The 26,509-nt window shown below is 28.9% G+C and overlaps 3 protein-coding genes across 3 annotated transcripts in view; 1 reads left to right on the top strand and 2 right to left on the bottom strand.

The window, feature by feature from the left end:
• LOC148235050 (uncharacterized) overlaps window positions 1-25,524 on the top strand; it is a 27,293-nt gene extending 1,769 nt beyond the window's left edge. The window contains exons 2-5 of the mRNA XM_088185542.1: window positions 13,035-13,163; window positions 13,645-13,834; window positions 22,920-23,126; window positions 24,742-25,524. Of these exons, the coding sequence (XP_088041668.1) occupies window positions 13,823-13,834; window positions 22,920-23,126; window positions 24,742-25,383 (861 nt within the window). The 5' untranslated portion in view covers window positions 13,035-13,163; window positions 13,645-13,822 and the 3' untranslated portion in view covers window positions 25,384-25,524. The remainder of the gene's footprint in view (window positions 1-13,034; window positions 13,164-13,644; window positions 13,835-22,919; window positions 23,127-24,741) is intronic.
• On the bottom strand, window positions 1,677-5,784 carry LOC148235051 (NACHT, LRR and PYD domains-containing protein 4C-like). The gene is made up of 5 exons (XM_088186058.1): window positions 5,627-5,784; window positions 2,358-2,874; window positions 2,163-2,290; window positions 1,845-1,986; window positions 1,677-1,783 (listed from the first exon to the last, which is right to left on the bottom strand). Exons 1-5 carry the CDS (start codon window positions 5,627-5,629, stop codon window positions 1,677-1,679), a joined length of 897 nt encoding a protein of 298 aa, XP_088042184.1. The 5' UTR covers window positions 5,630-5,784.
• On the bottom strand, window positions 25,516-26,509 carry LOC148235049 (uncharacterized). Its single transcript, XM_088185543.1, has 3 exons — window positions 26,292-26,509; window positions 26,070-26,215; window positions 25,516-25,769 (listed from the first exon to the last, which is right to left on the bottom strand). The coding sequence occupies exons 1-3, from the start codon at window positions 26,452-26,454 to the stop codon at window positions 25,590-25,592; spliced, it is 489 nt and encodes a 162-aa protein (XP_088041669.1). The 5' UTR covers window positions 26,455-26,509; the 3' UTR covers window positions 25,516-25,589.

Raw genomic sequence — 26,509 nt, 5'->3', positions numbered from 1 at the left:
AAAAATCGTGCTTAAATTCAGATATACATATGTACGTTAGTATATAAAATATTATTAAAAATAATGATTTAAAAAATAAAAATAATAACACTACTTAAAATTAAAATCAATTATAGATTGTAGAACAATTACATCAACAAAAGCGCTTTATAAATCAACCCTGAATAGATATTGCCATTTAAACAAAACGCGATATGATAATCACAGAATTAGAGATAGCCACATACATTCAAAAACGTAGACAACGACGTTTACCAGATCTTCTGAAAAGACTTTTAAACCTTAAGGTTTAACATACATTTAACTATATCATAATCAGTGTAATCTATATTTTAATAATCTCATATTTATTTAAACTTTAAAAAGAAATTATATGACATTGTCTTTCTAAAAACAAATAATTTTGTTCTCATTCATCACGCTTAAGGATTATTATATTGCATAATACACACGCTTATAAGCAAGACGAAGATCAACCATACGACATTTACCGAAAAGCTGCGTGCAAGAAACATATAAAAAGGTTTGCAAGAATTCAAACTTTTGGCACACACTTATTCGAGTGGCCCCAAAACATAATTTATATGTGTATATTTATATACATTCATTACTTGTAAAAATGTAGCTTTTAATCGTTTGGTTTTGAAATTTATTATTTATAAATTTCAATTCTAAAATTTGTAAATCAAAATCTTAACTTATTTTCACTCAAAATATGTTTCACATAAGACTTATTTGAAACTTATTTCATCAAATTCATTTTTTTTTTTAATATTGGGTTGCTGGTGGAAATGCAAAATTTTCTTTATAATATATAAAAAGCACTAATTTTTCAAAGTATATTATCCGGGGGCAGACCTACGGTGTCGCGCTATCTAGGGGGTTGTTTTAGCAGGGTCAATTTGAAAGGCTGCCGTCTCGTTAGAGATCATCGTTGGGAGAATGTCTTGAATGAGTTGGAACCGTCAATGAGGGCGATCAGCCAAGGACAAGAGCGGGACAAATCACGACCGGCTCTAGCGTATTAAGTGTCCCAGGCAAAAATAATAAGCTAGGACCGATATACATTAAAATATATTATTATTTTATATATTATTTCTTTCATGATTTTTTTTGCGATTTTTAGTAATTAAAATACTACATCATAATTTTTTGTCGTATTATAATTATTTAATAAATTTACCCATAAAGATCTAAAAGAGCAAAAAACAACAGTATGGTAACCACGGAGCAAATAATATAACAGTAGCTAGTCAAAGTGTGCATATGATCTATGAAATTATTATCATTCTATATTTTAAAAAGTTATTAAAATATATTGCAAAATGAATGATTGCGTGGCGAAATGAGTGGGGCTTCTCAAAAACACGCTTCTTTTACTTTCGAAAAGCCGTTTTTATAAACAAAAGCCATATAAAAAAATAATCTAGATTTCTTATTTATTAAAAAAACTTGTTTAGATAAACTTTTAATATAAATATTTTAATTTGATGATAAAAAAATCTCAATTTAAAAATTCCTCATATATATGATAATAATAATACAACGTAATATAACGTAATAATAAACATACACATCGTTAAAATAAACATTTTAATAAATAACAAATTTAAGACATCTATCGTTACACCCGTGAATATTTTAAGGTTTAAAACTACACTACAAATAAATTTATTCTAAAACCACTCATTTTGTTTACGCGCTAAATCGTCAATCCTCTTTTTTCTTTTATTATTCAAATCTAGAATAGCTTTAATTTCACCCATTGCATTTTCAGATACATCTATAAATGAAATTTCCTTAATATATAATATCATTTCGATTAACTTTGACACGAAACTAACCTGAATATCTTACTTCCAAATTTAGTATATTTTTATTACAACGCAAAGATCTCAATAATATAATTTCAGCCTCTCCAGAAAAATCATTAGCTCCTATGTCTATCGATTCTATACACAAGCTATATCTAAACGAGTCTGAAATCTAAAATTTAACTAATATTTATATAACATGTTTTATATAAGATGTGACATTTTAAATCATCATAAGACAATAAAAACAACCAATCATAGGCTAGTGTTTGTTCACATGATCAGCCAATTTGATTTAAATTAAGTATGATATTGATTTTATATGTCATTAATTAAAATTATGTGTACCTTACTAGCCGAATATCCGCTCAATCCACATCCAGACAATATAACATCTTTCAATTTTTCTTTTGTGTGTACTATAGTCGAAGCTAGAAATTCAGCGCCTTGTTCCAATATGATATTTCTTCTAAGGTCTATAATGTATAAGGCAGATATTAATATTATAAATTTCATTTAGATCTTAATCTATAACCACCATACTTATAGAAACCAGGCTTGGTTGTTTTTGATTGATTATTGCGTAAGCCAAACTGCCCATTCCAATATCTCCGAACGAATTATCACACAAATTGACCATTTTCAAATTGGAATGAAGCATGATAACGTACGATATTAGCATAACGCATTCGTCCCCCATATTGCAGTGAGATATTTCCAAATTGGTTAAATTTTCAATTTTCATTGCAAATGTGGCCAGCAGTCTTACTCTGGCTTCGTCGATCAAACTGTGTCCTATAAACAAGCTCTTGAATTTCGGTAATTTTGACAAAGTTGAGAATATGGCTAAAAAATCTTCCATTGATAGATAAAACAGATAAAGATATGGTTTGTCACTGTCGCTCATAAAGTGAAGTGACAAGTTCAACTCTTCTAAATTTTGCAGATTATATAGTATCTCATCCAATTTTAAATGTCCGTGTTTTAATATATTTCCTTCCGGTTCATTTGAAAGACATTTTAGATTTGTAATTTTAAGCTCTGTGATGTAGTCTTTTACCTACATTTAAATAAAAAAAATATTTATAAATTCTATTAACCTTAATTATAGATAATGTAAAATAATAATTTACACCAACTCAAGTTAAATGAATATTGTAATATATCTACCCCTAGATTAATATATGTATGTACTGTGCCGTAACTAGTATTTAAAGATTTTATTTTAGGGCCATTTTTTAAATAATAATAAAACATTCGCAATATAACAGCGTATTGCATCTTAATATTTGAAAGAACGATTGCTCAGTTGAATCAAATCGGATGGTCGAAGTGAAATTTTTTTTGTACTTCTAAGGGTTTTTAACGTCCACCAGGAAATGCTCTAGCGACTCTCTAATTGAGTAGCGTTCAAATCACGTCAGGAGGTCACCATTTAGCGCCCGTCCTCCAAGGGTTGTTGGTTGCTAGGTTATTTTAGGCCAAGGTGCGACTATCGGCGTCGGCGCGCTCTGGTGCTTGCGATGGTGAGGGGCATGAGCGGTTGCATCATCATGACGTTGGAAATGCAAGCGCCATCCTGGCAATATCAGGAGGTTGCGTAGGCAACTTGTCTTTCTTGATCACGTCGGTGAGTCATCAATTTAGCGCCCGCCCTCCAGGAGAAGCGCTGTGGTTGGCAGCCAGCCAAGGAAATGGTTAGGCGTGTGCTTAAAAATAATTTACTGTAGTTCTAGCGACTCTCTGATTGAGTACTGTCCTAGGACTTTTTTCAGATCACGTCGTGCATCACCACTTTATCACCAGTCTTCCAGAGGGTCACAAGAAAGTACTTAATCAGGGAGTCTCGTGACAGTACTCAAGCTGAGAGTCGCTAGGCGGACGCTTAATGTTGTTTTTCGTTATTCTAAATCGGAATAACGAAAAACAACGAATCTCTGATGAAAATCCTGACGTTATTCATTAAGTACGACAGTATTCTGGCTTATATTATACTCAGAGAAACAACATAATAAATAAAAAAAATAATGGAAATAAATATATATATATATAAAGATCATCATATAATAGCAGAAAAAATGTATATTTATTTCATTGAGAGAATGGAAGAGATTGTGAATTTAATAACTTAGTTCAATAAATCAGTAAAATACAATAATGAAACATTTAGTAGAAAATTTGGAAAATTTTAACCACTATCTTTAGAAGAAATTTAAAACATAATTTGTAAACTGGAAAAAATAACCAGTACTGATAAATTGGATGTAAAATATTTAAAGAAACATGATATATACTAGGAACTAAATTACATTATTCAGTAAATAAATCACTCCAAAAGCTAAGTACCTATACCTAAAATATGATACAGTCAAAAAAGTTGAGGAAATGAGACCAATTCACACGTCACTTTATATAGAAAAGGTGATTGAAGAAGAAGTAATCAAAAACTTAAAGAGCACTATATTACTGTGGCGACCACATGTGCACGGCAAACTAATTATATAAACTAGATAATAATAAAAAAGTATTTCTCATAAAAAGTGTGACTTTGTTTGTGTCATTAAAATTGCAGTGAGTTATACTTTTCAAAGAGCACTTTTATTTTTTAGCAGCCAGGGATACCAACAAATTTAAATCACATCTCGGTCAGTGAAATTTTTATTGTCACCGAGGAAGATCCGCGCACTACGACACCTCGCTGACCGCTGTCTAATGCTGCGTTGCTGAGGGTCTGCGCTTCTAGATCCCTTAGCGGCTTTATAATTATCTTTTTGTAATTTATATACATTTATGTAAATATAACTGAAATGATCCTGAAATTGCTATAAAAATCGTTCTTTTTGGAAATTAACGGTTTAAATATGAAACTTTTTAATTTAAATTTCGAGTTAGCTCAGATTTTAAAGCGTCCTTAAGATGCTAGAATACAGCCAAGATAAAACAGAAACTGAACTAAATATCCCATGTGTATGTTTTATATATAATAATAACAATACTAAAAAGAATGGCAACCATATAATATATTTTTTGGCAATATAAAATGAAACCATGGCGCCCACCCATATACGTCGCCTCGATTGCCATTAACATATATTTAATAAGATTTTTAAAAAGAGTCATAAAACTCTATCATATACAAAGAAGCAGCGTTTTAGTGACTTGCCCAAAATAAACAAAGAACATGAATCAACGAAGTATATCGTTGTCAAACCAAATATTAAAAATAAGGGCCTATAAATTATACAGTCCAGTATATAAACGACAAAAATGTACAGCAAGTCATTATCCGATAACAGGTATTAAAATTACAAATGCAATTCATTTTGTATTTATGCAAAATATCTGCTTAACAGCTTGCAAATCTACAAATATATTTATTAGATAAAAATATGAATTACAGCTCCATTTTAACTCACGTAAATTTGTCAGAATATCACTGAGAAATGGCTCGTTGATCTCCTCCCATTTCTCTGATCGTATATAAGCCAGAACACTGCCGTAATTAAATCACTTCTCTTCTAAACTTTCACTGTAACTTTCCACTTTCTGCTTACTCTGAATAGACACAGATGACGCTTTCAAAATCCAAAATTCAAAACTAATATAACGACTTGATGACCCATTGTAAATTTAAAAGATTTTTAACCTATTGTATATTTAACAGCACAGTTACAATTATAATGAAGCTAAGAAATATCTAATAAAATATTTATGCTGCAAGTAACATAAATAAAAGCTCAATTTAAGCATTTTTAATTTGTCATCACTTCATAAAACATTTATGATTTGTATAATAAAATATATTACATTACCATAAATGCAATGTCAGCAATGTCTTTGCTATCTTCACCTTTTTCAATTATCAATTCCAAATATTTTTTTAAAAAAGTTATTTTCCATGGTGGTGCATAAAATACGTCTAATAACTGATTTTCTTTCTTCAAGCGCTCGAATTTATTTTCCCAATATTTTTCCTAAAAAATAAATATTATATATAAATAATTATAAAAAATAATAATATAACAAATATTTTTAACAGATACATGGTTTAAATTAATGACGTATTTCAAATCAATATCATCTGGTAAAACACTGATGAAATATTCATAATCACATCCCAAACTTTCAGGTTTTTCACATAGTCGAGGGAAAAACTTCGATATACCCAATAAACATATATATTTTAATTTAGGAACCCTTTCTAGTTCAACTTCAAAGTTTTCTGCGTGTATCTCTTTGTTTGTATCAGATTCTATTGGGCAAACTGAGTCGTAGTTATTTTTATAATACTCAGATATTGTATACGGGCAAAACATTTTGATATGAATAAATAATAATAATAAAAAAACAAAGAAAAACAATATATATTTTAAATCAAACAAAAAAATATGCATGTAAAAATCCATTATAATGACCTATTCAATCAAAATATTTATCGTATAAAAAATGTCGTTTTTTCTCAACGAAGGTTTCGTTATCTAAACAGGCAACGATTGGATACATGTCGGTCGTTATAAACCTGTCAACGATACTGTCAATCTAAAGATTCGATATGCGAATGTGGACTCTAAATATAGATTTGGCCATGAAATAATAAAATATATAAATAAATATCATACATGTTGCATATACCCTTTGTCCCTTAATAGATAGTTCACAATTAGAAGCAAATCGTGAATCACGATGCTATATTAATATATTAACAACACAAAATTATAGAAGAACAAATTGACAGGTACATTATAAATAAAGATAGCTTTTGATATACACCGCTGACCTTCTATTCCTATTATTAGTTATTAGAATGAATCATATATTTTTTTTAATTTGTATAGTATATTAAAATAGTGTGCACCAATAACATATTTTTTACTTAAATATTAGCAAAAACATTGCTACCATAATATGTGTAATATAATTTATATTCAGCAGTCACTTTGCAGCTATGGCCGGTTTTTTAATAGTAGTACATATTTATAAATAAAAATTTGAGTCTACTGCCGTAGCTCGAACCCATGGCCTCTGGGTTACCAGTATGAGACCTTACGGACTATGCTACTCCATCTTATATATTATATGTATACCCATTTTTTGCGGTTAAAACAAAGACAAGGTAGTCTAGATATTTTTTTAAGGCTCTTACACCACAAACTCACTACTTATATATAATATAATTACTATATATACATTACTGCATTGTTATAGAAATATATAATTATTAAATTATCTTTGTATAAAGTGTACATTATTGTACATTATTTTCAAAACTTCTATCAAACGATACAAGTGCTTCGCCTTTAAATTCAGTACTGTTGCTCAACAAATTGCATTCCCACGATTACTCGAACAACTTAACTCACTCAATAATAGACTATTGCGAATCAAAACAATAATCATTTTTCTTACTATTTTAATATAAAATCTGCAATTTATCCGTCTTACAATAAACGCCCTTTCTATCCGATCGCAACTCTGATAAATGGCAATTTTCAAACTTCTATAAACGGCGATTCCAATATACCCGTAACGAGATAACCCCATTAAGCCATAAACCAAATCTTTAACAAATGAAACTTTAATTCAAATTTGGAATTAATTTCATACAATTTGTTTCACGTTTAATTGTGTGCATAAATGAATATAATACACGGGCAAATTTGTTAGTCATTTTCTTGCAAATCTTGAATAGGAACGCAGATAAAATACCACAGCTGCCATAGGCAGCGACAGGCAAATCCAATTAGTCGGTAGACTTTTTTATACGTTTATGACTTCAATTTTATCATAATAATTTAATAACCAATAGACTGTCAGGGCGTGGTGTTGCGAAGAATAAATAAAACCACTTGTTCCGAACGGCTGACCTTGTACTCGAATGCTCAGATTGACACAATCACTCCATTTTACATTGTATTATAACTTTAATTATACTTCCTTATATGTGTTTATTATATACAATGTTTGAAGTACACTAAAAATTTAATAGTCTTAAAAAAGCATGAATTGTTTCACAGAGAGATTTTTTTATTGAAGCGATACGACTTCCTTTAAAAATGAGTTAATTTTTTTATTTAATTTAAAGGTTCAAGAAAGCCGCTCATAATATATTTACATATATACATAGATCGAATTTTAATATTCAGATAGTATGTAAATCAGTGACATATATTTTAATATTTTTAATATTGAAAGATCACAATGCACCACCTAACTAAATTTTATTTTTAACATCCGTGAGTTCAGAAAAATATAGGAAAACCTAATATGTTATGATCGATCGAATTTTATAATATATATTAATCACACTATCGGATTTTTGAGATATGATGGAAATTAATATGACTAAGGTCTATAAGATTCAAACCTTAATATTTTAGGTATTAGTCACCGACTTATTTTACTGGTATATCGTGCTAGTGATAATTAACATGTATATTGACGGATACAATGTATACAATTCAGGTATAGTTTGCGGTTATCAAATTTCCCAGGGTCCTAAAGTGCAATTGATCAACATTTGGAACGAATGACATTCAATCTATTATAAATTCGCATTTATCAAAAGCAGGAAGGGGTATTTAAAGAGTAAATAGGGGAATGCTAATGTTTTTATCATCGTTCTTAAGTAAAACGATGCAAATCAAAAAAGTGTATATATACATAATGTTTAAGCAACGTTGTGTTTAAAGCGTGTGTTTTAAATGGCAGTGACAATACTTCATCTTACTCAGTGTAAGCTTAATTCTGTGATAGCTGAATTGCGAAGTTATTATTGTTAATGGAAATTACGATATGAACAGGCAATGTATGGGAAAAAAACAAGAAGACTTAAATGCTGAATACTAGAATGATATCCGGCATTTATTTAAAAAAAATCAAGAAAAAATATTTTGATAACCATTTAACATAAATTTCATAAAAATAGCGAGAATGGTCCACAGCTGCTAATCGCAAAACCTCAATGGAAATATTAGGCTATAGAATAATAGGTATTATAAAATAGTTCAAGAATTAAAATAATCGCAAAATTAAATGCTTTATAAAGATTATGTAATATTTGTGTGTAGTGTCTTATATCATATATTTAAATATATTTTATAATTCATTAATATTTTTTTAGATTTGTAATAGATATGTATTACACAATTGAATAGTTTTATTATAAAAAATTAGAATGGTTGAAACCCCCTTGTGTGCTTTAAAAAAATGTGTACATTGATTTGGTTAATCATAATTTTTCTATAGCCATACAAAAATAAATATTTTCTTACTGTATTAGTGTACTGTAAATCGTATCGCTTTGTATGAATGGCGTATAATAATGTACGTAAACAAAGGAAAAACATATAAATATAATAATAAATAATATTTAAAATTGAATTTCCTTCATTGCTTTCCGAGGCACCGGTAATGCGTTTGTTGTTTCGACCAATAAAAAATAAGCATTCAAATATAAAACAAGATGGCCGACAGTACCGTGACAACAGTTTTAAATATATATTATTTATAATAATAAAATTTTGTTACGCGACAAAATTTTCATTAATTCGTCATTTAACTGAATATAAATAATCGGATTGCAAATTAACTAGGTGTGCTATAACCATTAAGATTAAATACAATATATACATAATGTGTTGAGGATTAGAAGAATACATTGATTAAACAAGATAAACAATCATAAAACAATCTCCGTAATGAAATCTTCAAATTTTGAATTCCTTGCGACGGGCTACGAGGCCCAAAAGTGAGTTTTTATTTTTATATTATATAAAAATTATCATTGTTTCTGATTTAATGCACATATTCGCTAGATATTAAGAATTTCAAATAAATCAGGTACGTTTTAAACGTGAAAGTGTAATATAACCTTAGTATGTATGAGGATTGAAAGTTAATGTCGATCGGCGCTGTCGCAGTGGGAACGCTATATCAGCCAACGGACAGCATATAAATGTGTAGTTTATATGCTGTTAATATTTTACAATGATTATAAATATGTGATTGCATACCTGGAATAATTAATAACTAAAATATCTAAGAGTGGCTTATTTTTAATTCCGATGTGGCAAAATATGTACCTCACTATCGTGAGGTACATATTTTGCCACATACAGCTAGTAATATTATAATAACGAAATTCCCAGTATAACGAATCTTCAATTTGTCCCCGAAAAACTTTCATACAAAATGTTTTCATTGTAACAAAAACTAATCTTAGTATAACGAAATATTTTGATCCGAATTTAAAAATGACTTTGCAACTTGAAACAATATTTCTCCGAATTCAGTTCTTCCTTGACTTGGAGTGTGTCAGATGTGTCATTATAGATGTTTCGCTGACACTCAAACTTTTTTATAAAACATTTTTTTTACAAATTTTATTGTCTTTCATACAGTATACTTAAAAATAGACAAAAAACGATCTGTCAACCTAATAAGAGGTTATTTTGATGCTGTAGTAATATGGTAATTAAAAATAAAATAAAAATATATCATCTTCCTTACACTCGATATAACGAATTTTCAGTATACCAAAATTTATTACAATGTTTTATTTATTATTATCTAGCCAAGTTTTAAACCTATTCATAAATGATATACAATATTTAGATTTATTATTAAATATCCAAGTTTCAAATCTAACGTTAAATAATATAAAATGTTTTCTTCTGTAAATATTTAGTCAAGTTGTAAACCTATTTTCAAATGAATTGAAAAGGTTAAGTAGTTTTTTATAGATTGAACCATTTTATCTATCATTGAAAATCCTAAATAATTGTGTGTAATTTGAACCATTAAATTATAAAATATATTTTTTTAAATAATATTTAAAACCCAAAAAGTTGATGGTCCGTATTCGCACACGAGCTAGCTTCGGTACCTCACGATAGGATCTAGTCAATGTAAATTATCATACATCGTATACTACGTATATTAACACCTTACTTAAAATTGTTTGATTGCATATTGTAACACTTATGGTTTATTTAATTCAATTGCGAGTTAAGCATCATATTATGTAAATAAATTATAGGTTACACAGTTTTTAATTTGATTGTTGTTTTAATTTTCAACATAATAAGCGTGTCGTGAACTGACCATCCCTGATCGTTAGCTCTCCTTCGAAGAAATGACGCTAGGAAACGGAAGAGTCGGTATACTTCAAGGCCTGTGTTTTGATTGCGAAAATTTTCCATTGATGTTCAGGTGTGACTTCCTAGAACTGAACACACCGGAGATACGCTGACCATACGTCTGTCGGTGGCCTAATGGTCCGTGTAGCCGATTCGTTTCTGGCCTTTGCCATGCAAAAGTTCATTGAAACCGTTTGTGAAAGTCACGCTCAAAAGTTTTCAATAGAGCAGACCCATTACGAACGCTGCTGGTCCTATATACATACATAGTATAATACGTATGTGTGCGTTGTACAAAATCGAAATGTTGAGAATATAAAGGGAAATTATTTAAACAGAGCTTTACAAAAACTCTCTTAAAATTGATTTTAAAACATGTACTTTGTATGCATTTAATAATTTTCTTATGAAGATATATGAAAATATATTTAAATAATCAAATTAATGAAAAACATGTTTACCCCCTTAATGTTCAAGTAATGGAATATGTTTGTGTGATCTGTCTTTTATTTGCGTTTTATTTTTATACTTTTTCACAACTCCACCCATACAGAAAATTTTTGTAATCCAACATATCAATTAAAATTATTAGAATGAGCAAGTCAATTAGATCTATTCTCATCTATCATATTAGCACCTTTCTATTGCGTGTAAATTTAATTAATAATGCCATTTTACTTCTAATATTCTGATATACATTTGTATATGCTATAAGAACTTACATCTTCAAAATAACAAGTTAGCAAATTTTGTACTGTATCTGGATGATTATTATGTTAATATTTTTATAAAAATAAGTTAAAAATATATGTAACTGTTATCGCTGTAGTACTCTAAGTCGTATAGACAATCGAATTTACAAACATGGAGATTCAGTATAGCTCTGCTTATTGTGAGTTCTCTACAAGAACTCTCGTTATTCTGGTCTAATTTTGACTTGAATACAATAGTGTTCTAGCCAATATAGCTTTGAGAAATGGGATAAAGGCCACAGTCTATTTTAGTATTTGATTATCTGACCAATGCGGATGATTTGTGGTAGAACCAGACTATGTTTTTAGCAAATATATATCATATCAGATCTTGGCCTGTATAATGGTAGCTCTTAAATCAGTAATTTTTGACATCAATATTCTGAAATATACACAATTTATAGATATTGTACCTCCTGGGAAAAAATTTTTAACAACCATCCGAAAATAAACGATTCATACTATTACCGAGATGCACACTTATTAGTTACCTTATTTACATGTATGTTAAACATACTTTAACATAACGATTATGGGTTTTCCAGATAATGCAATAAATTAAAGTTTGCTCTTACTTTAAAATAATAATTATTACTTTATATTTTATATAATATATTATTAAAAGCCAGTATTTAATTTCAGTCCGTGGGTCAAATTAATCATCATTAGATTTAATAAATGAGCAGTAGTTGAAAAGTTCAGTAATTATAAAACAGTTTATTGTTTTTAAATGACATCGTAAGTTATTTTTAATTTAAATATTAGGGACATGAATTAAAATGGCTTCGCAAAATCAAAAATAAAATATATTATAACAAAAATAATTTATATTCTTGAATTATAAGGTAAATACCCTTAATTGAAGTTTTATTTACATTTATTAAAAAGTTATTGAGTATTAAATTTGTTGCAATGATTAAATGTGTATTGATATTAAATCTGCCATTGTTAAAGTTTAATCACTAACTCAATTTTTTTCATTAAAAAGTTTCAATAAACGTATTATCATAAATATTCTTGTTAGATATGTAAATAATATTCTGTAAATCAGTTTCTCAAACTTTTCTATTTAAATATTCAATTTTCCACACCAGGTGCTTTTTATTTCTTTTTGGTTGTTTTATAATAAAATAATTACACGGTGACGCATTTAAAAGTAACCTGATTTTTTTTATTATTATACACAACGTTTTGTACAGATTTATACGATATTTAATAAAATAAAAACTGCGATAAATAAAATGATACATATGTAGTATATGTATATAATAATATTTTATTTATTTGCCATTTAAATAAGTATATTTTTAATTAAATATTTTTTATTCTAGTTTTTGGCTTACCGTATGACTGTGTATTATGGCTTACACTAAAGACATCAGCGGATCGTCCAAAGGATATTTTGGCTGCAAAGTCACACTGCTTTAGACTTATACTCAAAATGTTTTAAATCCAAACAGGTAAGAAAAAAAGCACAGCTTCCAATTTTTACACATACATTCGCGCGTACTAGAGCCTAGTCACAAGAATAAAGTCGTATACGTCGCACGAAAATACGATTGTGTGTCATAAAATAAATAAAATAGTTAATTTTATAGGAAATTAACAAGTCATTGTGACTAATTTCATAGCAAGGTCCTGTCAAACCTAGCAATAATAAATTTTCTTCCTATCTTTTGCTTTTTATGTGTTTACAACACTTTTGAATTAAGACTAAACTCTTACATACACTTAAAAATATTTTTGAAAAGCTTAGCTAATTGATGCCCACAGATATCCTTGTCTTTCAAGACATGTGTTCTACATATGAAAAATGATCGCTCTTGGCGTTAATTTGGCGAAGCAATTAGATCGATTGTTCGTATGGGTGGGTGTCTGGTACCAATGTCGCAGCACAATGTATGTAATTCGGTTTTACCGCTTTTGCATTTTGTTTGCCAGTACACACAGTAAAGTACCGAGCGTCGAGTGCGTGGGTCGAGAGACAAGAGTCGAACCTTGGCCCCACCACCTCGGCTCTATCTACATCACCTTCGCCACCAGCTTCAGCATCAGCTCCAGTCGCACCAGACACCAGTGACCACCGAGTGAGTTGAGAGGGCTTTGTGCGCCGACAGACATGCCAGACAATGTAAGTCATCCGTCGAAACAAAGTGAATAAAAAGTGAAAAGTTTGTGAACAAAAAAAAAATAGAAATAAAATTCTTTAAAATGATTAAGTTGCAAGTAAATGTATTTTAGATTAAGATTTATTAAAAATCTAGCCATCACAAATTGACAGTTTATGATGGCTAAATTACTATTTTTTTATATTGACCCTATATAAAATGGTGTGCTATTTGTAATATCAGTATCATGTTCTCTTATGTTTATTTTCAAAATAATCCTTAATACTTTATTTAAGTAATAGTATATGTTATTAAACCAAAACATAATTGATGAACACATGGCAGAATACCATGAAGTCCTTGCAATCAAAACAATTTACTACAAATATACTTAATTTATTAAAAACCTTTCATTCATTTTATAGAACTATTTTATGTTACTAAAAAGTTTGTATTCCTTTGTATTCAGAATCCATTGCACATCATATTAAAGGATTATATAATAGTATCGTCTACATAAAAATGTAGACGTCTTTGTACTATTTATCATGTCCTTTATAGATAAAAAATAGATGAGTTTCTAGAATAATAAAAAAACAATATTCCACATGATATACAATAGAACAACTTTTAATTTACCAATCTCTACAATCTGTTGTCGGTCAGAAAAATAACTTATCAGATTAACTGACAGCCCATTTAGACCAAATAATAATATTTTTTATAAAGGTTAAAAACATTGTCAAATGTTTTTTCAAATCGATAGATTTGCGGTTGTGTTCCTGATTTTTTTTATTTGATAACAAATCAGATGAATATTGTTTTCATAAAATTTTAAATTTGATTAGCATTAGATAAGTGTTATTATATGACTATATTATACTAAGCATAACATAGATTTTGTTACTACACTTATTCCTCAAATTACGCGGTAATCGTTTGAAAAGATTTTTTTTAAATACTCCAAATCAAACATATTTGCTTTCACGCGTGTAGCGTCGCGATGTACAAACACATAAATTAATGTCTTACTCGCACTTGACCTACGTACGGAACCTCTCTCACTGCCCATGCAGTGTATTCTGAGTTGCACTTTAAGGTCGCTGAAGATTTTATTTGTTTACTGCATAATTTACAGAAACGTTAAAAAGTACACGTTATGCCTCGATTTACACGGTTTTAATTTACGTGATATTTACTGGAACATATCTTCTATTGTAAATCGAGGAATGAACAGAAAATAATAATATATAATTAATCGTATGACTTACTTTACTTAAGCATAATATAAATAACATGACTTGCTATGATTATATTCTTAAATAACCTAAATTTAATTCAAGTAAATTATTGTGTGGATATTTAATTCTTAAAATGAGAGTTATCATAAGTATATTTTTTTCTTAAATTTCTGTTTGATCAGCATATAAAAACATGTAAAAATATCGCTGCTTAAAATTTTATTAAATTTATTTGTATTAGATTTATACTAAAAATTAATACATTTAGCTCTTTAAGTTTTTGGATCAGTATATATTTTCTTTAAATGACCTTTTTAACTCTCAGATTAGACTTATATGTCTAAACTTTATTTAAAAGTCAGTGATTTTTTAGAATCTTGCATTAATAATAATATAACTTTTGTATGTATTGTATTCGTATTTGGGTTTTAATGCCTTTTAATTGTTCCACTCATTTTAGTATGAGAATAAATAATTTTATTCTGTGTCAAAATACATATTATAACTACCATTTTGAAGATGCTCCCTAATTTACATACAATGTAAGCTACAAACATTTTCAGTATAATATGTGACACAAAAACCTGATATTTAATTCTAACCAGCAATTCCCAAATACCTTTGATTTTAATATATAAATTAGTAGGTAAATAAATGACATTTATCACAATAATTCATAAGCATTTTACTTATTCAATATTTTATCTATCTGCTTTCACCTACTAGATTTACAAATTATAGTTATAAATTAAATGCAATTTAATATAAAATTATTTAAAAAAAATTATAAATATTTTTATATATTTTTGATTAGGTTATAAATGAATTGCAATAATCAAATACAGTTTTATTTATTATATGTGTATTGTTTCTATATATGAGACATAATTAATTTACTATAAACAATGAAGTATATATAAAAGGTTTCTCAAACCCTTTTTTATCATTAAATAATTTTATTGAATGGCACGTTCATATACTAATGTGATTGATTATTATAACATAAAATAAACGTCACATATATAATATATAAAACACAAAAAATATAATAAATATTAAAATTGTTTTCTATTAAAAGTTCCATATAAAAGGCATAATCTTAGTGCTTTTTATTTTTGTAGCCATAGCTTAAAACCAATATAAAGTTTTGCGTTTTACATATCTAAAAAAATGTTTCAATTAAATATAGTACAAGAAAGCTTATAAATATACGTTTGCATAATTGTTTAATAACATAGTCAACTTTTCGGCGTTTTTAATTAGAATAGTAAATAATATAGATAAATAATCCATCTTATTTATTTAATTACAAATTAGATAAACATCTAATGTTTTAACCTTAATTAAATCATTGTTTTATCATAGATAAGATTTTTTTCAATACACTCATTAATCATACTTCTCTAACCGCATTATGTAAATGTTTGAGTCACAGTCTATTATCTTGTTTTTTTGTCAAACGTCATTGAGAATGTGAGCTCGTTCGCACAAATAATTATTATATCGATCCACGTATCCTTCAACAAAACTTTCTCAGTGCTCAAAAAACGAATTAAAAAGATGTATGTACATACCTATATAAATGAAAACCTCGGGTTCACTTAATGAAATAAAATGCAATATTATTATAACGAGGCTAAAGGCGTTTAGCAACGATTTTGGAAACGTTATGCAAATTAATTATGAGCCATTTCGTCGTAACTTTGGAAATTGCCAAAGTTATATAATGGTTCGTCATTTTGTATGTTGTTAACGAAATTTTTATTTATTTTTGCAGCACGCTTTTAAAATAATACACGTTGTGTTTTTTAAAGTATGTATTTATAATAATGATCAAATAGTATTAGAAAATTAAATAAAAGGTCGAGTAAAAGTAACCACAAGAAATTAATAGATGCTTTCAATTAATTATTTATTTTATTATTTACAAACATTATTAAAAAATATAATAGATTTTTAATAATATGCTACACTGATATTAAATTACAAATAATACCATAAAGTTATATTTACTAAATGCCATATAATATAGATAAAAGTCTTCAACCATAAACAGTAATAAACATGCTAACTATATTTGTATTTGTAAGCTAAAAAAATGAATGTAGCTTCTCAGTTTGTGTCAATTTGTGTTAATTAAGAAGTTATTGTCTTTACATATAAATTAATATTTAATACACTTATATCATTGATTCTTTTAATCCTTAAAATATGTATTAATTGCACTGTTTGGTATAATCTTAGTGTGTAGCTTAGTTTATGATGTTTCCCTTCTCTCCTCTATGATCACAACATGTCATCATTTTAATATATTTTTCACCTCAAGGAACAACAAAAAGTCAAAGGATCATATCTAGTGAATTTAATGGCTACTGTATGTACATGGTTTTTATACAAAAAACATTAAAAGTGTTAACATAGTCCAAAATCCAAGAGTTATTTACCCACCAATCTAGTCTTTTCTTCGAATTATATTTTTTATTTATTTTTAATTTGACTATCATAACTTGACAGTTTTCCTTAATGTGTCATGATGGCTATTATACAAACAATATGCTAACAATTATACATTAAAAATATTAATAAAACAGTTTGGTGCACACCTAAAATAGACGGGCACAATTCTAGTTCCTCACAGCTACATCATTATTGTGTTCAAAATCACCGAGCAAATCGAATCAAACGCGAGTTGCCATAAATTATTGAAGTGACGCGCTCCGCATAGCGAAGCCGAGCATCCATGACGCCTTATCGCACACTCTTAAGTCATCGACGGAAATATTTCTGCTTGAAACATCTCCGCCTTAACTGTAAATTACTCTGTTACTAGATAAGGGGATCTGTAAAATGTTTCAACCTGACATTTAGAAGGTAGTCGATTATCGATCGGTTTTTTTTCAAATCATTGACATATAATACATATTTCGAGTTAATAATTGGCTCTTGTATGTCGTAAATAAAGAGCAAAAAACAGAGGATTGAATCCTTGTGGTACATCATAGCTCACATACTGACGTCTGCGACTTAAGTAAATCGAAAAATTAAAAATCAAGTCACTCAAACAAAGTGTAACTGTAAAGTAATACTCCTTATTAACCGTATGTACTGGTAGTAGGAATTCAGAGTGTAATTATATGTTATAATCGAAGAAAATCATTAAGGAGAACCTTAACATTTGATCTAACTTGGCGTACTTTTTGTATAAGAAGTTTGCTTCGATGTAATTACAATTCTCTCATGATGCGTTAAAAAAAACTCAGAGCCATCAGCGATAAATTCAATTTTTCCTGCTGCTACTATTTTTATCCCCAAAATCTCATTAAAAATTGCTTTGAAATAAAAAAAATAACTTCTTCAGCAATCAAAGCCGCCCTTCTCTATTTTCATCATCGAGGTCTTCACGACCCTCTAAGAAACGTCTATACCACTCTTAAAACATCCGTTTCAATATATATGTATATTAAAACGGATATTTTAAATAAAATATCTATATTGATATTTTAAAAATATATTTTAAAATATAGATATTTTAAATAAAATATCTCGCCAAACATCTTCTCCTCCATCATTTCCATAATTTAACTGAACTTTATTACATTTTTAAAACCATATTTAACCATTTTTTTCCATGACTTGAACGTGATAAAATGCGTCGTCAATACTTGGCTCTCGTATACAATCTATGCGTTCAATACTGAACATTTCCAAGTACATTAGACAGTGGTTTATACGTGAGAAAGATACTACCAGCAATTACGAAACTAGCGAAACGCGTTGACTCTGACTTAACCTGTTGTTAAACTACGCGCACCTTAGCGTGTACGATTAAAACAAACTTAACCGTCTAGTATATTATATATTACCGTCAATGAAAACAAATTGATCGTGATCAATAAATTAGTTTTATGTATATAAATAATAAATCCACGGCAATTTGTATATATCTTATCTCACCATCTAAGTAGCGGTCAACTTTGAACTTTCGACTCCGTGAGAAAATTCATTTCATTCATGATCTCGCAGTGACCTCATAAATCGCAACGACCTTGACAATTCCTCAGGCGTTTGACCGTCTAATCATCCGAATCAATCGACGCCTTTTCAATGTAACAGGCGTAACCGTTGAACGTAATAAATTGATTTATCCATTAATGTATTCTTTTTTATATAGTTCAAACCATATTACCGGCATGAGTGGGTTATTTTATAGAATTTATGTATATATTATTATTTATTTTTAATCTTTAATAAAACAGTATTATGTGCAAAATATATTGCGCAAATATAACAAAAACTAATATTGTTTAAACGTATAATACAATTTAACTAATAAATAATTTACACTAGCCGAGTTAATAGATACATAAAATAAAAAAAAACTTAATATAATTTATAAGTGCATTTAAACGTTTGAGAACCGGCGAGTATTTACATTACATTTGCATAATATGAATAAGCTATTTCGTAATTGGTTTACATTCTTTTTTGCTAGAGCAAACATCGTAAATTGATATTTGCGGCAAAGTGAAAAAATATTTGCTTTTAACCAGAAAACGTCTAAATAATTATGTTAAATAAATATATATTTAACTTTTCATTTAGCATCTTGATTTTTATTTCATATTTTAGACTGATTTGTATTATGATAATATATAATAAGCATTTAGTATTTTTTTAGTTGTAAATATATATTTTTTAAATTAACTAAATATTACATTGAACGTAATAATAAATTAAATTAAATATTTATTATTATTATTCATGGCTATAAAAAATCGCTTTTTAATCTTAATAGCCATAAAATACGACATGATTGTGCAAATGTTAGTTTTGGTAGGAAAAAAATAGCAAACAAAAAATAATAAAAAAAAATTACCAATAAAATCATTGATAATAAAAAATACATGTGCTAAAAACTAATAATAAAAATCACTTCTGAAGTTTAAATTTAAATTAGTATATTGAACCTATGTTGCAAAAAATAATATTAAATTAAAATCAGTGAAATAATTTTAAATAATTTCGCCTCATATAATACTACAGATAAAATATTGTTAATGGTTGAGAAAACGTTCGCAAAGTATATTAAAATGTGTTACATACGATAGTGGTAAAAATAATACTTGGCTAAAAAAAATATGAGGCATGTGTCTGATTTTATTTACTAGCTGGTATTTGTGGGAAACATTTTAATCTATCATGATTTATTGAACCAGTTGTGTCGTCAGTTCCATGACTTTTTTATCAGAAATGAAAACCGAATGTCATAGTAAATTTTTATTCATATTTTATTAATTTAGAGGAGCGATTGAAATTTTTCCAAACGAAAACCTCGCCCTTATCTATTATTATCGAATACAAAATTAGCCTTTACTGCAAATATAATTGGAATTCTTAACGAATTTAACTTAAAAATACAAGGAAAAATCAGTGCTCATATATGAAAATTTCACTTTAATTTTGCTTCTTGCTCCGGCAAGTCTAAAATATTTTTAATCTGACCCTTTACAAAATAAGTTTGCTCACTCCTGTTCGTTTCAGTCAAGAGCGAAGTGTAAAGTTTGTGCTTAGGTACTCTTAAATTATAAAATGTTCTTCACCCTTTCCTCTAACGATCAGTTTTGCCAATACGATAATTTGGAACAGAAACATTTTTTGTCTACTAAATATATATTTAGAATTTTCTTTGCATAACTGCGATTAATTTTGCAATCATATAATGCGGAACTTATTGTAAACACATATCTTTAAAACTTTGACTTTGCATTGTCACCGACTGTATTCTTTCTCCAGATTATTTTACAAAGTGCTTTCTGATCCGCTCAAATATACAATTAGCACGCGCATATCGTGCCAACAAGAAAACTAGTTTTTTCAAAGTCTTTGTGACTTATTTCGTCGCAACGACTATTTAAGTCTTAACACATATTATATTAAAATCAAAAGACTTGAAAAGCATTGATTTTTTAGATAAATAAAATCAATTCGAAATTATATTATTTTAATATAGTAAATGTAGTATACGTAAAATATATAATTATCTTGTCTTTATGGCAAAAAATATTTAAAGTAATTGTTTACTTAATTTAAAGAAAGTACAATAGCTAAGCTATCTTGGAATGTGCTTCTTAAATGATACTTAAATATTAGTGGAAATTTAAATCTGAATCTAAACAATGAAAACTACAAGTTTTATTATAGCAGCGTATAATTACTTCCAAAGCTTAGAGAGTTATTGGTGTATGTTGTTAATATACATATTTACTCAGCGGCTTTCAGCTACAAGCTTTGATTGCCCTAGAGTCGCGATCGCGTCCTTTATTCTTCCCCTTTGCGGTCAGGACCTCAGCGCTTGAGAACACTCATCTTGCACGAGCCATCCAGATTTTAACGAACTTACCAAACACAAGGATGTTTTCGTCTGCATCATAATTTTCTATTTTAAGTATGCACCATAATTTTTTAAATATTTCATGGTATAGATATTGTTCCTAGAAAGGTCATTTTTGTTTAAGATTTATAAAAAAAATATTATTAAGTGTACTTATCAATGTAGGTATATTACACAATTTTTAAACTATACTATCGATAAGGTAAGATAAACTGCTAAGTTATATTGCTTTTATTAGTTAGTCTCTGTATATTCTGAGTAAAAGGTTTACTTATTTTATATATACATATATATAATGCATATGCTACTAATAATTAAATCAAAATAATATTTTCTAAAATCGTTGATTAAAACCGCATAATCATTCTAATATTCGCTCTAACAACGAAAATAACAAGCTTTAACTCAGAGACTTGTTTCACGCCAAAATTTTCCTGGAACTGAAAACAATGAATAATTTATATTAAAATACTTCCTTTCCTCCGATCCTTACTTGAGCATTTTGTTTGCGTATCAAAGCCTAATATTTTATACATAAAAGCTCAAATGTTTTTGTACTTTTATATATTTTTGTAGATATTCTATACTCTCGATGTAACTACTTTTTTTATAACTTTTAATAAAAAATATTATTTACAACTTAAACGTGCTATATATAAATATTTATGTTGCTTATAGAGATTTCGTGAACAACCTGTGACGCACTTTTTTCATACGCAATCTGAACGACCTCGCCAATCGAGTTTTGCTATGTAAGACATTAAAGTCTAGTAGTAATAATTATTCGGCACGATTCACGGAAAGAACCATTTGTAATTACGTTAATGCACGCAAAAAAATATGTGCGTGCGATATAGGTACGCGGTCAATTGTTTTACGTGAAATGTCTTTGATTTTTCTGTGACTAGCATTCTCCGTTCTCATCAATTAATGAGCTCGAGGACGCCGTGTTCTTTGTATAATCACAAAGTGAATATTATCCTCAAATATGCATATCGTACTTAGTTGCTGATTAATGCAATTTATGACTTTATTATTTTTTTGAAAAATATTCTGTAAGATATGCTGTAAAACCAATTACTATAGCCATGTTGACGTGTATGTCTAAAAATGGAAATATATATCCTTATTAAATAAAATTTATTAAATGTATGGTGTTATACTAATGTTATTAATGTGTTTATTATTAGCATTTATTATAGTGCTTTATTGTTTACTTTTATTCTTTAATTTTGTAACTTAACAACACAAACTACAAAAAAGATAAAAGTAACAGTGCGTGAATTCTAAAAATTTTAATTAACATTTAGGATGGTTTTTATATTTAGGATAGTTTTTATATTCATAATAAATATTTCTTGAGCAAAAATCACATGGTTTTTAAATAAAATATACAGATTCGTGAATGCTCTAAAATTAAAAATATTTTAATAATGTTTTTAAACATAAAACATTGTACCTTATATTGCATTTCAGATGCTTTGGAGTGTGTGTTTTGCAATATGCCTGATAAGCAGCTGCAGCGGTGGTCTTCTCCGAGTTCCAAAAGTATACAACGCCATTATCAGCTCAGACACCAACTTGACGCCTTCTAGGGCATATCCATTGATACAGCCTGTTCTTCATGAAACTGCCTTAGGTTATCCACTACAGCCACCGCTCGTATATCAACAAGAATTCAAGGTAACATAATAATAATAAATAAAAAAAAAACAAAGAGATCAATTTAGTAATTATGTTTGGAAACTCCATAAAACTCTTCAACTGGCCTTTAATTTTTGAAACCACTCTCCAGCAATTTTCATAACTATAACCGAGTGAATATTGTGAAATTCTTCATTTTGCACATAGCATTCAACTGCCTCGCCTTGTCCCATTAAAACGCGTTTTCTTCCACTCGAAAGCTAAACTTCTTTAGTATTATATATTACATATAAATTTAGCGAATCTGAGAGAAAGGAGAATAACACCCAAACGAACCCATAGGGCTTACGATTATGTGCAATAGTTCAGTGACCAGGTCACATATAGTGGACCCGATGCACTTTTGCCACTTACCAAATGACGTCAAAGATTCAACGCAAAAGGCACGTACCCAAACTGGTTTCACTGATCGATTTTTGCCTTTATCTACGGTCAGTGATCTGCAAACTTGGGCGTGAACGGTCTTGATAACAGCCTCTTACCAATCCCACGTGCGACACTTGTCATCTTACACTTCTACCATAGGCAATTCCAAAGCAATGGTAACTAAGAATCGCCTTTATAAATTGTATACTCATTCTACGCAAAAAGTAATTGATTTAGTTATTGAGTACTAATACAAAAACTGTTTAACATTTCCTTATTTCTCAAAACATCATTTTTGATATTTAATTTCCAAAACAACACGCAGCACATTGTCAGTAAAGTATATCTTTCTAAAATCCGGATTCTAAAATTTTCGCGCAACTGTTATGTTAAGCATGCTTGTAAACGATATTTAGGGTTTAGTATTACCTTCGGATTTTTTTTATTAATCGAACATACTTTACTAATTGTACCTTGAATTTTCGATACTTTTTTGTACATTTCGGGCGGTGTCTCTGCTATTAATAACTTGGCGGGTGTTGGTTTTTAAGCACTCAAAAAAAGAGGGGAAAAGCACAAGTGCATAATCAATACCGTCATTACAAACCGAGTTTAAATACAGTTTTGCTAAAACGAAATTCTTCACTTAAATTCAGGGAATTTAAGAACTCAAATCTTTAACAAGCATTGTATAAAATGAACGTACAACTGACAATATTTCTTAAATGAAAATAATTATTTATTCGTCTTTTTCATTACAATTAAAAAAAACAGTAAGTGAATATATTGTATTATTGACAACGAAATCTCTTAATTATCAGAAATTATCACCTAGAGCAGGCATGGCGAACCTAGGGCACGCGTGCCCGAGGTGGCACGCTTGAGAATTTGGATTGCACGCGAACGATTTCCAAGTTCAAAAATATTTTTTAATTTGAAACTTAAAAATGAAAATCTTAATTAAATAACCCGTGAATTATTAATTTATTTCATTTTATTAATTATCAAATGTTTTCTAAGATAAACGACAATCGTTTTAAAAAAAAAAATTATTTATTTTTTCTATCTTCGTAATTTTTTTACTCCTTGGGCACGCCACACAATCGAGATATAATATTTTTTTTTTTTGGAGGATTTTTGGCACGCGAACCCAAAAAGGTTCGCCATGCCTGACCTAGAGTTTTAGTTGTTAATATATTCTGTAATAATTTTTATATTTTCATTTTAGCCTCCATTTCAAAAGCCTCTATTCCAACAAGATCCTGAGAGTAACGAAAAGCCAGAAGAAACTCAACCAGATTCAAACATTGAGTCTAAATCACCATCAGAGAATCCTTCAAAAGAAAACTCTCCACCAACCAATAAACCACAACCTCCACCAAAAGACGATTCTTTAAAACTCAACCAATTCGGTCTTCCTCCCAGTCTGATCCCAATAAACCAATACAATCCAAAACTACCTTACCCTTACGATCCTTACACTTACAATCCATACTTTTCAGACCCTTACAGTGGCATAGTACTCCCTTACAATAACATCTACAACCCATACTACCAGTCATTCCCGCAAAACTTTTACAACCCTTATTTAGTCCACCCTTCCCTATATAGTCCGCAACAACCTTCCGACCAACCAGAACCATGGAACAATCAGAATTTCCCACAACAGCCACAGCCACAGCCACAACCACCAAACCAACAGCAACAACCAGAGGAATCAGATAAGCAACCCAAAGTGCCCAACACGCCACCGCCGAATTTGAACGTAAAGAATAACAGTAACAAGAACTCAGACATTCCTGATGTACCGCCGCCGCCATTACCAGTTGGAGGACTCAAACAGGACAATAAAAAGTCTTCGAATCACTGACTATTCCAAACTGTAAAATGACAAGAACTGACATGGAAATATAATAATTTTAATACTATGCATATCAATTATTGTGTCACACATTTTACTATAAATATAAGCTCTTCCATTTAGATTAAAATAAAACTATTATTTATTTAATCATTTTTTATTTATTTATTTATAATAAATTCAAGATGGGTTTAGAATCGCAAATACCATTAACACTATTTGAACTTTCCATACAACATCACGGTAAAATCAAAACCTTTTCCATAACCAGGTAAGACGCCAACTTGTACGTTGCTTGAAAATACACCACCCTTAAGATAAAGAGGAGGTTTGGAACTGGTATCCCTATTAATCACTTCGACACAAGTTATATTTGTATTTCCACCAATGGCAATCTAAAATTAACAATTTAATATAAGTAATAAATTTATAATAATAATAAAATATTCTGCTTGTTTTAAGAATGTATTACTTGCTAGCCGCGCGCGATATCTTAATTATAGAGCGACTGCCAAGTGCTATTGGCAGTAGCTCTGTAATTGAATAGATTAAAAAAAAATAGTTTTTTATAAAACATCATTAAAAATAGAAAAAGCACTTTAAAAAAATAATCTTACATATAAATCAGGCTATCGTTCCATATTATAAGCAAAAAAATATATAATTTACTAAATAGTGATTATCATAATACATACTTGCATCGTTCCAGTAATTTCTGATTTGTTATCGTTTTCTAATATAAAATTTTCGGTATAAACCAGCGGATCTCTTTTATAGTCACACATGCCTTGATTCCATCCGTTTGTGGTATAATTTACGGTAAGCTCTTGTTTCAAGTGTTCTTAATTAAAAATAATTTAATTATTAACATCATATATAATAGAATCGTAGTGCTAAAAAGAATTATAATTGATTACCGTTTTCTTCTGTGATGTCGTCGATGTCGTCGTAATCTGAATTATTTGTAGCCATCACCATGCCTTTTTGGATAACATATGTCGTTGTTTTACCCGTCACTACAATATTTAGCACTGTTATGGTAAAGAATAAGAATATGAATATTGTGATTATTAGACGCATTTTGGATAGAATTTGAAACACGACTGCGTAATTGTTGACATATTTAAAGACGTTA

The sequence above is a fragment of the Plectrocnemia conspersa genome, unplaced genomic scaffold (assembly GCF_051122295.1).
Source record: "Plectrocnemia conspersa isolate PC_06_02 unplaced genomic scaffold, ASM5112229v1 ptg000005l, whole genome shotgun sequence".
NCBI lineage: Eukaryota > Metazoa > Arthropoda > Insecta > Trichoptera > Polycentropodidae > Plectrocnemia > Plectrocnemia conspersa.
The sequence above is the reverse complement of the archived record's forward strand: the minus strand, read 5'-3'. Positions and strand labels throughout refer to the sequence as shown.

Coding starts and splice junctions, on each gene's coding strand:
- LOC148235051 (XM_088186058.1), bottom strand. Junction 1,987..2,162: donor GCGGATATTCGGCTAGTAAG/GTACACATAATT, acceptor GTTAAATTTTAG/ATTTCAGACTCGTTTAGATA. Junction 1,784..1,844: donor TTTGGAAGTAAGATATTCAG/GTTAGTTTCGTG, acceptor TTTCATTTATAG/ATGTATCTGAAAATGCAATG.
- LOC148235049 (XM_088185543.1), bottom strand. CDS start 26,454: ATGCGTCTAATAATCACAATATTCATATTCTTATTCTTTACCATAACA. Junction 26,216..26,291: donor CGACATCACAGAAGAAAACG/GTAATCAATTAT, acceptor TTTTTAATTAAG/AACACTTGAAACAAGAGCTT. Junction 25,770..26,069: donor AAATTACTGGAACGATGCAA/GTATGTATTATG, acceptor TGTTAATTTTAG/ATTGCCATTGGTGGAAATAC.